The sequence below is a fragment of the Anopheles ziemanni genome, chromosome 3, assembly GCF_943734765.1.
Source record: "Anopheles ziemanni chromosome 3, idAnoZiCoDA_A2_x.2, whole genome shotgun sequence".
Lineage (NCBI taxonomy): Eukaryota > Metazoa > Arthropoda > Insecta > Diptera > Culicidae > Anopheles > Anopheles ziemanni.
In genome coordinates, this window is record NC_080706.1 from 76,988,159 (window position 1) to 77,001,456 (window position 13,298).

Below are 13,298 nucleotides of genomic sequence, written 5' to 3' on the forward strand. Positions count from 1 at the left end.
CTTTGTTTTGTCTTGGCTGTTCTGCTTCGTGAAGGTTGACGATCGATTTGTTAGGACTTTGATGAATGAGTAAGTTTCTGTTGGTTTGCTGGCCATTTCTAAGCATGGAAAAAAAGTACGATTGTAAGCTAAGCAGCAGCTGTTAAGACTGGGGATACGCTTTTGAGGTATTTGACAGTCGGCCATTTTATTATTAATTTGCTTTTCCCTAGGCTCTATTGCCAACCGTACATGCGGAATGGTATCATTTCAGGTTTTTATTACTTTTGCTTTTGGCTTTCTACAGTTCTATTACGTCATGTAAGAACGCGAAAAGCGGCAAATATTTAGAAAGTGAAAAACTTCGTGACAGTTCATGGTTGTTGGGAAAAATGTTCATTTTGATCTGAGGGACCGCACCTAAAACGGTGTTGAGCAAAATAAGGTGATTAGTAATTTGGTATCATACACATAAATTCGATCGCAGTAACCCGCGACAGTAATTACCATTTTGCTTGTGTCATCGTTGCGAAAATGTAAATGTTATCGACCGTTGCTATTATCAAGATGAATATCATCTCATTATTTGAAAAGAATCCTTTAATATGATTCTGTTTGAGCTACTTAAAATTATATCGGTAATAATTTGTCGTTGATGAAAACTATTAAGAAAAACTTATTCATCTTTTAAATTAACTTTTCCTCATAAAGTGTTCCGGCAATAGAGTATTCTAAAAACTGATTTTTTTTTTCAATTCAGTGCGACGGCGCTACCAGCAATAGGATGATCGCATCAAAACTTGCGTTTTCGTACAACGCCGCCATCTTGGAATCGTAATCCTCCACATTCATCCCCGTTTTGTGAGGTTAGGTTTCAATAGCAACTGCTAGTGCCTGTTCTCAACGCGTGTTATCGAGTGTAGGTTCTATAGTTTAGTTCTTTTTTAAACGTGAATAACTGCTAACTTCAAGCTTTCCACTCCATAACATAGGGATTGCAGATTTTTCTATGGTTCACTCGAACATATTGGGAGGGCACCCAAAAAGACGTAGTCTTTGCAGCTGCGGCGGATGTTGCTGGCTGATCGTGCCCCGGTTGATTGCTCCCTTTGTCGGTGGTGAGATATATTTCTCGCAATCCACGAGGTACGGAACCAGTTGCGGTGGTGCCCAAACACCACCATCACGGTTGCGGATTTGTCGCTTAATGCACAGGCAATTACCCGTAGTAGATAGTGACAAACTAGGTGTTCAGCAGCATCAGCGAAATCGGCGTTTGGTACTCCAAAAGAGGCAACGGCTTTTCCGAGGCATTCCCTCTGTTTGTGCCTACCGTACCATAGTTCCAGATTACTTCCGGAAGCGCCAGCAGCGAAGGGTCGGTCACAAGTGTTCGTTAAAGCGAACGGCAGCTCCTGAGGTAACGCGAAATTTTGAACGCTCTGTTTCATCTGAAGAAATACCAGAAAACATTGCCGCAATCCCAAGTATCGACACATTTAAGCGAAATTACAAGGAATATTGTACGATACAGTGGACGATAGGACTGTGGTTTTCGATGTTACAGGAACGGCTAGAAGAGTTGGAACAAGGTGCCGACTCAACCAAAGAAAGTGGTTACTACTCTTCCCCAGAACCAACGCACGATGAGATGGAGGACAAGAAAAGTGGAGACAAAGGTACTCCGAAAAAGGCCTTCGAAGTGTCCGGTGAAAAATGTGTTGTTTCGCCATGTGAAGATGAGACAACCGCAACGAACGGTTCACTTCCGGGGCATAATGAAGAAAATGAAGTTCCTTTGGAGGACGCGGTGACTACTAACCGCACAACAACCCCCTGCACACCGGTCAAAGATACTACGATGGTTGAAGATGTTGCTGGCGACGGAGCATTGGAGAAGATTGTGCCGATGGGAATGGTCACACCGAACCGCACCCCGCTTTCCACGCCGGGTAAAGAGAGCCAAAAGGATGAGAGTCCGAGGCCATCATACAGCTTACTGCATACATCCAAAAGCGGTATCCTCGACCCATCCTACACCTGTGATATCGAGCTAGAGCCATTGGAAAATAGAAAATCCTCCATCGTAGACTCACTGTTGAACAAATTTAATCTTTCACCACCAGTCAAGCAGTCGGTGGGGCTACTGTCCGGCAGCTTTGACAGTGGTTGCAGTGAGGGGGAGTCTGGTGGATCCACACGTCGTTTGTTGCGAGACCGGAAGAAAATAGCTGCCCGGCCACGCTATATCGAAATTCCGGAAGAGCCAAGAAGGGTACGCGTGTCGAAGGTGTTTGGGCAGCTGCACAAAACGCTCAATATCGATTTGGAGTGCACCAACTCAAATTCCTCGACCGAGTTCTACGGGTTCGATGAAGGTGAGGTTGTAAAGCTGGACAAACCGAGTCTGCCCGGACTGCTCCCGACTCCGATCGTGAAAAAAACGCAACCATTCGCTCCATTTCTATCCTACGGCACTACCATCAATGCGACGGATGACGCCGGCGCGAGCTCGGAAACGCGCAGCGATCTGTTCCACGAGGAGGGTCTGATTTCGTTCGGTTCCCTGCCACCACGACTGTCGTGTCCCCAGCGCCCAAACGATATGGTACGACCGCGGACCGTCGCCCAGAAGCGTATCCTGCTGCAGAAGGAGAACGACGTGCGCTATCACATGATCGACAATGAGTCGAAAATCTTTCACTTTCTCGAGAAGCGTACCAAAAACATTGACGTTGCGCTCGACTTTCAGCGCATGAAGGAACTGCAAGATCAGCCGATACCGTTCACGCGCGACACTTGGCGGGCTCTTTCTTGGTTGCGCACAGAAAAAGGCCGGTACTATTTTCAGACGTTTCACATCGATAATCGGACGGTCAAGTTAGCTGGATGCCAGGGAAATCATCCGCACCGGCGGCTCACACGGAAGTCCACTTTCTCCAGCCCGGTCGTGGCGTCGGGCGGGTGTCGCATTCACTACATCACCAATTGTCGATGCCCAGAATATCCGGAAAACATAGTTTTGGATATTCCGCAACTGACGTCTTCGGAACAGCAGCGCACTGGTGGCAGCCATGTGAAAAGTTCATCCCATAGCCAAAGACCAAAACTCCTCCCAGACGGTCTATTCCCCCCGGTAGGAGACTATCGGACGCATCGGTCCTATCCACATTTAAAACCTGGGCCGCTGTCATCAAAGTGCTTACAAGTCGATACGCTCGATGATCCTTACCTTGGACCGCGAGAAATCTTCCAAATGCCTCCAGTAGAGCTAGAGGTGTTCCCAAAAATCAACCGGCCCCTTGATGGGTACGTTAAGCCATATCTCAAAATGATACTGCCCCACAAGGGTATTACGGAGAATTGGGCCCGGTTTGCCGTGTCTACTTTGCGTCCCCCAATGGCGTCGGATGGGGTTTCGATAGGAAAGCACCACACCGGCGAAGAACGATCGTTCGTTTTTCAACTTCCGTACGAAAATAATCAGCGGAGAATGCTCATACGCCGGCGGCTCATCGTGCGTCCCGGCACCACCGTTTCCTCAGTGGTGGATATGGATATCGAAAAATTTGAGAAGCTAATGCAAGAAAAGCTCATATTCCGTAAGTCCATTGACCATGCCGTTGAGGCGCACGAGGACGTTGACGCAGATGAACGGATCTGCGCGGATATTCTTAGCGAGATGACGGATTCGGTGGCAATCGCCCTTGCAGAAGACATATTTCAGAGGGACGATCCAGATGTTGACTACACGAAGGAAGAAACACCGCTGGACCAGGAGGAAGTGGTCCATTCGAAACCAGTCGCCATGGCACTGGCAGCAAAGAGCGAAAGAACAACGCCGATACCAACACCACCTCCTCTATCCAGTGCAGGAGCTAGCTCACAAATCTCTTCAGCTCCAACTGAACCTCCAAAGGATACTTCGGCTGGTTCGGTTGCAAATCAACCATCCGTTTCGTCAGAATGCAGCAAAACCAACGATCCGGCCAAGTTGAAACTACTGTAAGTTCACACCCATCTAGTCAATACAGTACACTTTGCTTTGCATGCGCTTACATCATTTCATCACATTAGCCATGATTTGCTCATCACATTTGCCATGATTTGACGAAGCAAACTAGTTGCATCTCCATGGCAGAACGTAGAATACTTTAAGTTGCCAATTGGGAAAGCGGATTATCATTGCTATTTTTGCTAACCGAAAGGGCGTTCCTGTTCGCCTAGTTCTAGGATTCCATTAATGTAAAAGTGATACTAATGGTTTCCAACGAGGTGTAAAATTTGGTGCTTATGTTACGAAAATAGCAGCGCTAAAACGCAAATAAATTACAAACCGCGACTAATGCCTTTATACACTCCCTAAACATAAACCACCACCACTATCCCCTCTTCCCTCCTCCATTCATCATCATCATCTCATTGCAGCAGGTATAATGAAAATAATACCGTTCCCCCCTTCCCGTCTAGCCGAGAGATGAAACGACTTAACGCGACTATCATCGAGGGCCCAAGTCAGCCAAAGGTAACTATAGGCGAGGCAGCTCCCCAGCGACAGCAGTGCGATCCGCAGTACTGTGCTCACGGTTGCATTTGTGATGTTCTGTCCGGATCGGACATGTGTGTGATTGTCAGTAGACTGCGAAAACAGCGCTGTCGGCAGATCGACTGTATTTTTGGTTGCAAATGTGGCTATGAGCAGAAACAAGCTGTCAACTACACCAAGGTAAATACCATGATCAGATACCATGGGGGGTCTGCGACAGCCGAGCGGTAGCGCCGGTTAGAAAATCGGCCCATAAGCGCCGGGGCTCAGCACCTCGACGGCGTGGGTTCGAAATCCAACCGAGACCGGACCCTCCCCTGTATGAGAGGACTGACTATCCACGTACAACAGGGAAACAAGTCTAGTAAACCCTTAACGGGCAGGCATGACCAAGAGGTCGTACCTTTTACAAACCAACGTGCAAATGCAACTATTCTTGGATCGTTTAACGATGCATATCTCAGATCAGTAAAAAGAGAGGTTAGGCCAAAGCTATTTTCTGTACCGCCATTGTTTTGATAACTAGTTCAAAAAGTATTTAGTATTCGCATTATCTGTGAGATTTTCTTATGAACACTAGTCACCAATGGATATTCTAGGTTGATTCCCAGTTTGACATAACAATGCGCCTTGGTAGTGGATAATTTGGAATATGTGGGGAGTTTATTAGTTCATACGAATTTTTGATACATCAGAAATAAAATACTGAAAGATTAAGAATTAGCTATGGATGTAATTGATTACATCACAAAATCAGGAAATATGAATCACTGTCAAATACAGGGGTTTTCAGATGATAAATAACAGTAGCAGCATTTATTCTATCTGCAGCACTTGATATTCCAACAATAACAGTGGATGTTGTCATGTTTATCGTAGCGTTTTCAGTAGAAATTATAACTGGAGCAGTTGATATTATAAAGTTGGTAAGGCAGCTTGAGCGTAATACGTAACAAGCAAGTTTAAACGTAGATTGTAATAATTACAGTTCATGGTTGATCAACATATTAGGTAGGCTCATCTCGAATGAAGACCTTCGCTTTCATTGGAACAAACATATTGACTATCTAAAATTACAAAAAATGGTATGTAGTAAACATGAAAAGAAATTAGTACTGGTTGTTTCAAATTTTCTTAAGTTTTCTTATGAAATCAAAGTGGTTGAGGTTAACCCACCTGGTACGCTCAACAGCGTTTGGGCTGTTATTAGTGCGATATACGTTTACACATGACTGTGCTATAACATCAACTGTTACTGTTTGAATATGAAGTGCTGCAGTTAGAAAAAATGCTGCTACTGTTATGATATCATCTGAAAACCCCTGTAAACCACACCAAAGATATGAAATCCCACGCAAAGACAGCTTGTTGAATGAGCCAGCTCATTTCACCAACGGATCTTCTTTCACTCGGAGAAAAGGAGCAGTACTAATTGTCGTAAAACTCTAGTAGCTATTTGGCCGATGAATTCACGAAGGGTTTTTTTTCTTTTCCTTTTCCTCCCTAGACGGAAGCAAAATCCGAGGACAAATCCGCACTCTTCAATGCCGATATGAAACATCTACACGAGGAAGTTACGGAGCGTTTGGCCAAGGAAGAACGCCAGTTCACCTCCACCGTAATCGTGACGGGTGATGCGACCGTTGTGGTGCCCAATTCCGAATCGGAAACCCGTCGGCAGAAGAAGATGCCCGTCAAGTTCAACGACTATTATGACGATCAAAGTTTTCAATGCCTACTCAAGGGTGGTACGGCCGTGGAACCAATGAGCTTCGTAACCAGTGAACCGCCCGCCAATGTAAAACCGCTGACTCCGGCAGAACGGATGCGCCATGCACACGTTGTGTTGAATCGGATTCCGGAACTGGCGAACCTCGAACCATGGTGCATGGTGCATGAGCTGTATCGGTGCTTTTGTGGCGGCACGGCCACCCAAGGGAAACCGTTTTCATTCACTGAGGATAACTACATCGCACTATCGGCCTCGAAAGCGTCTGCCACTGGAGAAGCAGCAAGCGGCGTTTCATCTAAAGCTGTGAATGGAACGCCACTTCCTGTAACAGCGAGTCGGATGATGAAAGCGGTTACTCCGACACTAGCCAGCAGTAAAACGACCAACAACAGTAAGGTGCAACCGTTAGAGGAATATCCGCCAGAAGTGTTGTACGAAACACGACGGAAACGTTTGTATTCATTCGAGAAGCCTTACACCGAAACAGAGCACCAGCGTGGTGAATCGGTCGGCGGAAGGATGTCAAGGGCCACCGGCAACAACAGTGGAGATGGAACATTTACGTTGCCATTGCCGCGTCGCCGAGAGCGTGACAGCTCGGAAGAGTCGTACAAACCACCATCGGAGAAGAAATCTTCGAAGGCTAAGAAAGCGAAATTCGCCACCGAGGGTCGTCGCGCTTCGGTCGCAGTGCGACGACGGGACTCAGTGGTCACGAGTCGCCTGACGTTACCGAAGCGGCGCGCGTCGATTGCCGCCCGAGAGAAGGCTTCGTTCTTTGCGTATCAAGATGAGGAACCATTGCCACCACCACCATCAGTGCCACTCAAGGCGCTACGCCGGAGCGAGTCATCGATGGTCGCTCCGAAGACTCCGGCCGATGTGCAGTACACGGTGGTGTCTCAGCCGACGAAAAACTCCACCGGTAAGGCTGGTATCTCAAATATCATCATCAAGCGCATTCCACCAGTACCGCTTCAATCATCGCAACGTAAATCGGCACCGACTGGTAGTAGCAGTTCTAACAAACCATCTACTCCAGCGAAGGCTGTGCAAAAAGAAACGACTTTATTGGTTGGGGGAAAGGAACGTCCGTTCCGAATGACGGTGAATGAGTTGAGAAGAATCATTCAACAGGAACACGCCAGCGCCCAAAAAACGAAGGCCACTAAGGGTGCAGAACAACTGAGTGGTAGACCGATGGCAGAGTTCTGCTACATAGATCTGGTTGATAGCGAGGAAAATATCGACCGAGTTGTTCAGCTGCACCTCAACAACCTCACCGATGGTACGAAGAAGCTTGTAATCTGTGGCAATAAGCGAACGTACGTCGAAAACGGGGAGTTTCGTGACGGAAGACCACCGGCACGAACCATTCCCTTTAACGATCGCACCACTTACATCGTTCAGATACCGCAAGAACAACAATCGCAGCCGATACCTGAGAATGACCGGTCAGTGCCAAAGCTCGCACCATCTATGGTTCGTTCGAAGCCAACAAATCAACCTTCGCCCGCTGTTGCCGCGGCATCAAAACCCCCTTCAACGTCATCCAGCACCAGCACCTCTACGAAGTTGCCGGCTCCGCCGCCGCCGCAGCTTACAGAAACAGCATTGTATAAACAGGCTATGAATCAGGCAGATCGTGAGCTTGTCAAGCTTATGCGGCACATCAACGAGCTGATCGGGAAGGATAAACTGAATGTGACATATCCAGCGAAGCATGGAATCATGTACATCTGTCGCTGGAAGGTTTTTCTGCGCGCCTTTGTGCTTAGTCAAATCGACGTGCTCGATGTGGTGCTGAAGAACGGTGTCGAGCTGACATTGGTGCGTGGAGATGCGGAACAATCCTGGCGTATGCCGCCGGAGACTGTGCAGACGACACTGAGTGCTCGCCGGTCCAGTTGCACCGGCTTTGCTAACTCCTCCGCCGACGAGCCCAACCAGCATCCCCGGCCCTCGCTGTTGTTGCAGATGCTGATCCAGCGCGTGGATAATGTGAAAACAAACCAACTGGCGCTGGTCCTTTATGGGAGCGAATCGTACTGGCACTTTTGTGGCTTCATCAAGACGGGCCCAGGTAGGCCGTACTTGACCAACAACAACATTCTACTCCAACCGTCCACTCAGGCGAAGGAAATCGTTAAGGCACGTTTACGGGAGTACTACCGAAGGTCGATGGCGGCGACGACAAACAAGCCAAATCAAGAGGGCGCCGTGACCCAGGCAGTGGGTAAACAAATTGTCCACGGAGAAGGAAGAAGTGCTGGATCAAGTTCTCCCCCGGAGGTATCGAACCTGGAAATCGTGAAACGGGTGCATCTGTGCACGATTTACCTTGAACGTTTGCTGATTGATATCGCACGGACGAGGACGCCCAAAGACAGTGTCTATCCGCGCTGGATGAGCATAACGATCGCACGTGACTTTAGCAACCTACTTATCCCAAGCCTTAACTGTAACGTGTCGTACGGGCGGCTTCTAAATCTGATGAAGAAGGCAAATGATACACAGAAGCCGATCGTATTTCCCTTTCCGGAAGTGCCGATTGCTCCCTCTGGCGGAGGAAAGCAAATGTTCCGACCGTCTATTTTCTGCCTACCGAAGCAAGAGGGTATGATATTCATAGGTCCGTTTCCCGAAACCGATATCAAACTCGATGTGATACTGTGCCAGATGGTGGACGGGAAAATGTACACTCGTGAAGAGTTTCAACGGATGAACTCTATCGATGTGGCTGGGAAAAAACGGACACAGGGTACCTGGCTCCAAACCCATCGACCAGAAGTGCACATACAAATAGCTGCCAATGCAACACCGAGTAGCCAAGGTTCCGGGATTCCTGAACAAGTGCGTCAGCGGTCGCTGCTTAAGCGCAACGTTAGCCACGGTCTTCAGCAGGTGAACACTGATTGCATCGTGGTTCTTGACGACGATGAGGAGGAAGCGGAGCAAGCGAATGGAAATGGGGATGATGTGGTTGAAGAAAGTGACCTGGTGGACAATGCCGAGGATGCTTTCCCGGGAAGAACGACGAAACAGCCGCACACTAATGCAACAACGATGGAGGATGTGAACAAAGCGGAAGATATGGTCTCTCGCATCCGCACCCAACTGTTAACATTGAACAGTAACCAGAAGATAGCTGGTAGAAGGGCATCCGTATTCGTATCCTCCGAGAAACGTTCAACGCAAAATGTGTCCGAGTCCGACCAACAGCGGCAGAACCTAATGCGATTGGTTGAGAAGACGATGGAGCAAACGAAAGAGGAGAAGAGAAAACTAGCGTCGTTGGTAAAGAGCACCCTAGCGTCACCAGCACAACCACTTCAACGTAAACCGTCCCTCGTGGGAGACGCAGCTGTGACAATTGGCAACAAGCGTAAATCGATTGATTGTAGTAGGGAAGAACCTGCAGACAGTCAGGTTAAGATAATGCGCCGCTCTGCACCGATGACTGTCGAAGATAAACCCACCACTACTACTACTACCGCCAACACAGTTAGCAGTCCGAGTATGGGCACCCGTCTGCCGCATCGATCTAATCCCATACGAATATCCCTGCCGAATCAGGTTTTCAGCAGTCAGGGTCAATCAAGTAAAGTCCAAATCTTCGCTAAACCGATGGCACAAACTACGGCGAATGGTAAATGGGTACCCCTTGCCAACGGACTCCGCAACTCAACTCCGACAGGGTTGGGGAAAGTTTCACCTGCGCTTGGCAATGGAACGCTAACTGTAAAGCCACTGGAAAAGCTCCTACCGTCCTCCAAGGTCAACGCGGAGAAGAAGCGCAAGGAGGAGGAGGAGGAGGATGTAGTTTGCCTCGATGATGAAGACGAAGATAGTCCACCGACGATCACCACCTCTCAGCAGTCTCTGCCAGCGACAGAAACCACTGGTGACAACGAACGGACGATCCTCAGTGACGAGCAGATTGCGTTGTTCAGTAGTAAGCTGGATTTAAGCAAAACCTGTAAGGCCTATCGATACAATGCGGCCACCCGCGTGCTGACGATGAAGCGTTCGCTCATAAACAAGTTTGCCCAGCAAGATCCGGATTTGCTGAGAGATACGATTGCCGCGCTCGGCTCCAAAGTTGGTAATACGACAACGACGGCGACGAAAAGGGTTACGGCGACGGCGACGGCGCCGTTGGAACAAGAAGCAACGATACCAAGCACTATGATGGCTACTCCAACTACAACGGCGGAATTGGTACCAACCAATCCAAAAGCCATGTCATCTGTGATGAAAATGACTCAAACAACCACATCAACATCGGTCAGCATGAACTCTCCAAAAGCCTCGACCGCTACAACTGCGCCAATGGCACCTCCGGAAGCCACGACTAGTGTGACTAGAACAGCGTCAACCAAACTCACATCAACAATCACACCATCCGTACAACAAGCTACAAGCGCATCGCTAGCAACGACCTCACGTAGAATGTCCCTACCGCGAACGAAAGTAGTACCACGTGTACCGGCTACACCTTCCCCAGGACCGGGTGACCCAACCCAGACGAATGCGAATGGCGATCAGTCTTCATCCGGTGGTGGTGGTGGTAGTGGTCAGCCACAGAAGCCTCCGTACGTTATTCTCACCCCCGCGATGGAGGCCGCCCGGCTTAAAAATCCGCACCGACGGGGCGTACTGGAATCAAAGATCCCGAAACTCGGTCTGGTGGAGGTCATAAGGCTCGAGCATGAAGTGATCGTACTTGTAAAAGAGCTCACCGGCGGTGGGCAGCATATCGCCGTGGTCAACCTGGAGGAAGCTGTCACGTTGTTGAACAGGTAAGTGCTGCTCGTTCAAAGCGTTTCAATGAACACCGGGCTTAAACTAATGTGTGTCGTCTCTCGTTTCTTCCATCACGTTCAAGGTTTATCCAGTTCAATACATACACGTTCAAACCGTACAATCTTGCCATCCAGTGGGAGTTTAAGGAAAGGTCCAAACCGCTAGCACCACATGAGGACCTGACGAAGATCATCAACCAGCGTTGTGTAAGTAGCGGTGAATGAAGAAAAAGAGTAACCATACGATGCAACAGCTGCCTTCACCCTTGATTTGTTCGTTACATTTTCCCCGGACTCTAGGTTGTCACGCGGTATGGGCTTATCGATACTTCCAAGGCAGACCAGATGAAGTACATGGAAATAACCCTTCCCGACCTGTACGACGAGCTGATGGTCACCGCTTTAGCAATGCAGAGCATACCGAAGAAAAAGTATGAAGAGCAGCGATATTACGAGGATGTGGAAAAAGTTTTCAACCAGGTATTTGTCCGTTTGGTTGGCGCGAATGTGTAATAACACTAACTTCTTTCACTTTGATTTTTCCTTTCCTTAAAACATGTACAGAGTGCCGTGTTTATCGAAGAACTAAAATCGACCAACCGTGCGCTGCTGTTGGAGAAGAAAGAACTATCCGTGCGGGTGAGGGAAAATCAGACAAAGTTGAAACGGCTCAGCAGAGGACTTCCACCTGGACGGAATAACGGAGCTCTCGCAGCTACTCGCACTTCGAGCCCAGCGGTGATATCGCCGAACAATCGTGAGTCTGTGATCGTGATCGATGATGACTAATACCCCGGATCAATCGGGAAATTAGTGGTGTTGACTGAGGAGTATAACTAAAGAAGAAGTTGTTTTACCAAACCAATTTTAAATTTATGTTGCCACAATCGGGACAAAAAAGCGGCACTGGTAAACTAGGGGAAGGTTAAAGTTTTCGTTTTTATGTGTAGGCTGGATTTAGCTGGACAAGCTGCACGAAGGCGTCCGCGTAATGTAAAGTATTGAACTTTTACACATGATTAGTAAAGGTTGTATGTTGAGTTTTCTAGTTTTTGCAAGAAAAATGGAATTGATCTACCATTCTTTTCCGAACGAACACTATAAACTCGCACTGATGTAAACCTGTCGAATTACGCATCCCGTATGCTTTATGGTGATTATCATTTATGTTGAATAAGAATTCATTAAACACATGCCATTTAAACTTTATACTTAATGTCTTCGAAAAATGAATGAATTGATGGTGCAATGAAAAACAAAACACAACATTTTTGTTTCAATTAATTTATGCCGAAAATCGGAATCATGCGACAACAGAGACCCACCCCCCTGTGCAAAGCTTTACGAGACTTCAACTTACTATCTGAAAAGAGCGCCCGTTACTGAAGAGACCAGTTCAGTGCCCATTCGTCTGTGTTACTGTTGTTTGGCAGTTCTAGTTAATGGTTCATGCGTGATCAGAGCAACATTGGCACCGTGTAGAATTCGCGTTTTAAGGCGTCACCAATGTTGCTAGTGATGTCACTTTCCTGAAGACGGGACTGGGTCCTGAAGACAATCTTAGCCACGTTATGTTAGGGTTACATGAAACTGAAAAGGCTGCGCTTAATGCCAAGCGCGCAAATCTGTGCAAACCGTTTTTATCATTTGCTGATCGAAAAACACATATGCGCAGTGTGGGGATTGTACCGAGCTAGAATAATTTATAGAATAATAATAATAATGGAACGAATCATCCGAAATTATTAATGAATGGATTTTGAATGCGAGGCAACGAAAAATGAAAAAAACCTTTGGCTAGATAGTTGGCAACGAATAGTTGAATTTGGAAGTTGAAATATATTTAAATAGAGAAATGATTCGTGGAAATCACGACACGCATGACACTTGACTGAACATTTACATTTTCCCGTTTGCACATCTTGAATTGCGCTTAGTGCAAACTTAGCATCATACAAGTTACATGAGAAGAGCTCGCTCAAGTTTGCGCTCAAGGGCTGGGTGTCCTGCATCGGATAGCAAAGCATAATTTAGATTGGATCTTTATTTTCTATAGCGGCAGTTTCTTAAAGCAGGGATCTATGACAATCTGTGTAAGGTCTACTTACTTACTTAGTTTTCACTACAACTGCTGAGCGACCTTAGCCTGATGAAGCTACATCCGAAACCGCTGACGGTCGTTGGCCAAAGTGGTCCAATTTCGGATTCGATAATTTTCTGGCGGTTTCGTCTAAGC

General features: G+C 47.4%; 1 protein-coding gene across 1 annotated transcript; it reads left to right on the plus strand.

The window, feature by feature from the left end:
* Positions 1 to 104: 104 nt before the first annotated feature.
* Positions 105 to 11,851, plus strand: LOC131285521 (uncharacterized). Its single transcript, XM_058314379.1, has 8 exons — positions 105 to 123; positions 972 to 3,984; positions 4,411 to 4,705; positions 6,033 to 7,248; positions 7,300 to 11,059; positions 11,146 to 11,269; positions 11,363 to 11,542; positions 11,627 to 11,851. Exons 1-8 carry the CDS (start codon positions 105 to 107, stop codon positions 11,849 to 11,851), a joined length of 8,832 nt encoding a protein of 2,943 aa, XP_058170362.1.
* Positions 11,852 to 13,298: the final 1,447 nt, after the last annotated feature.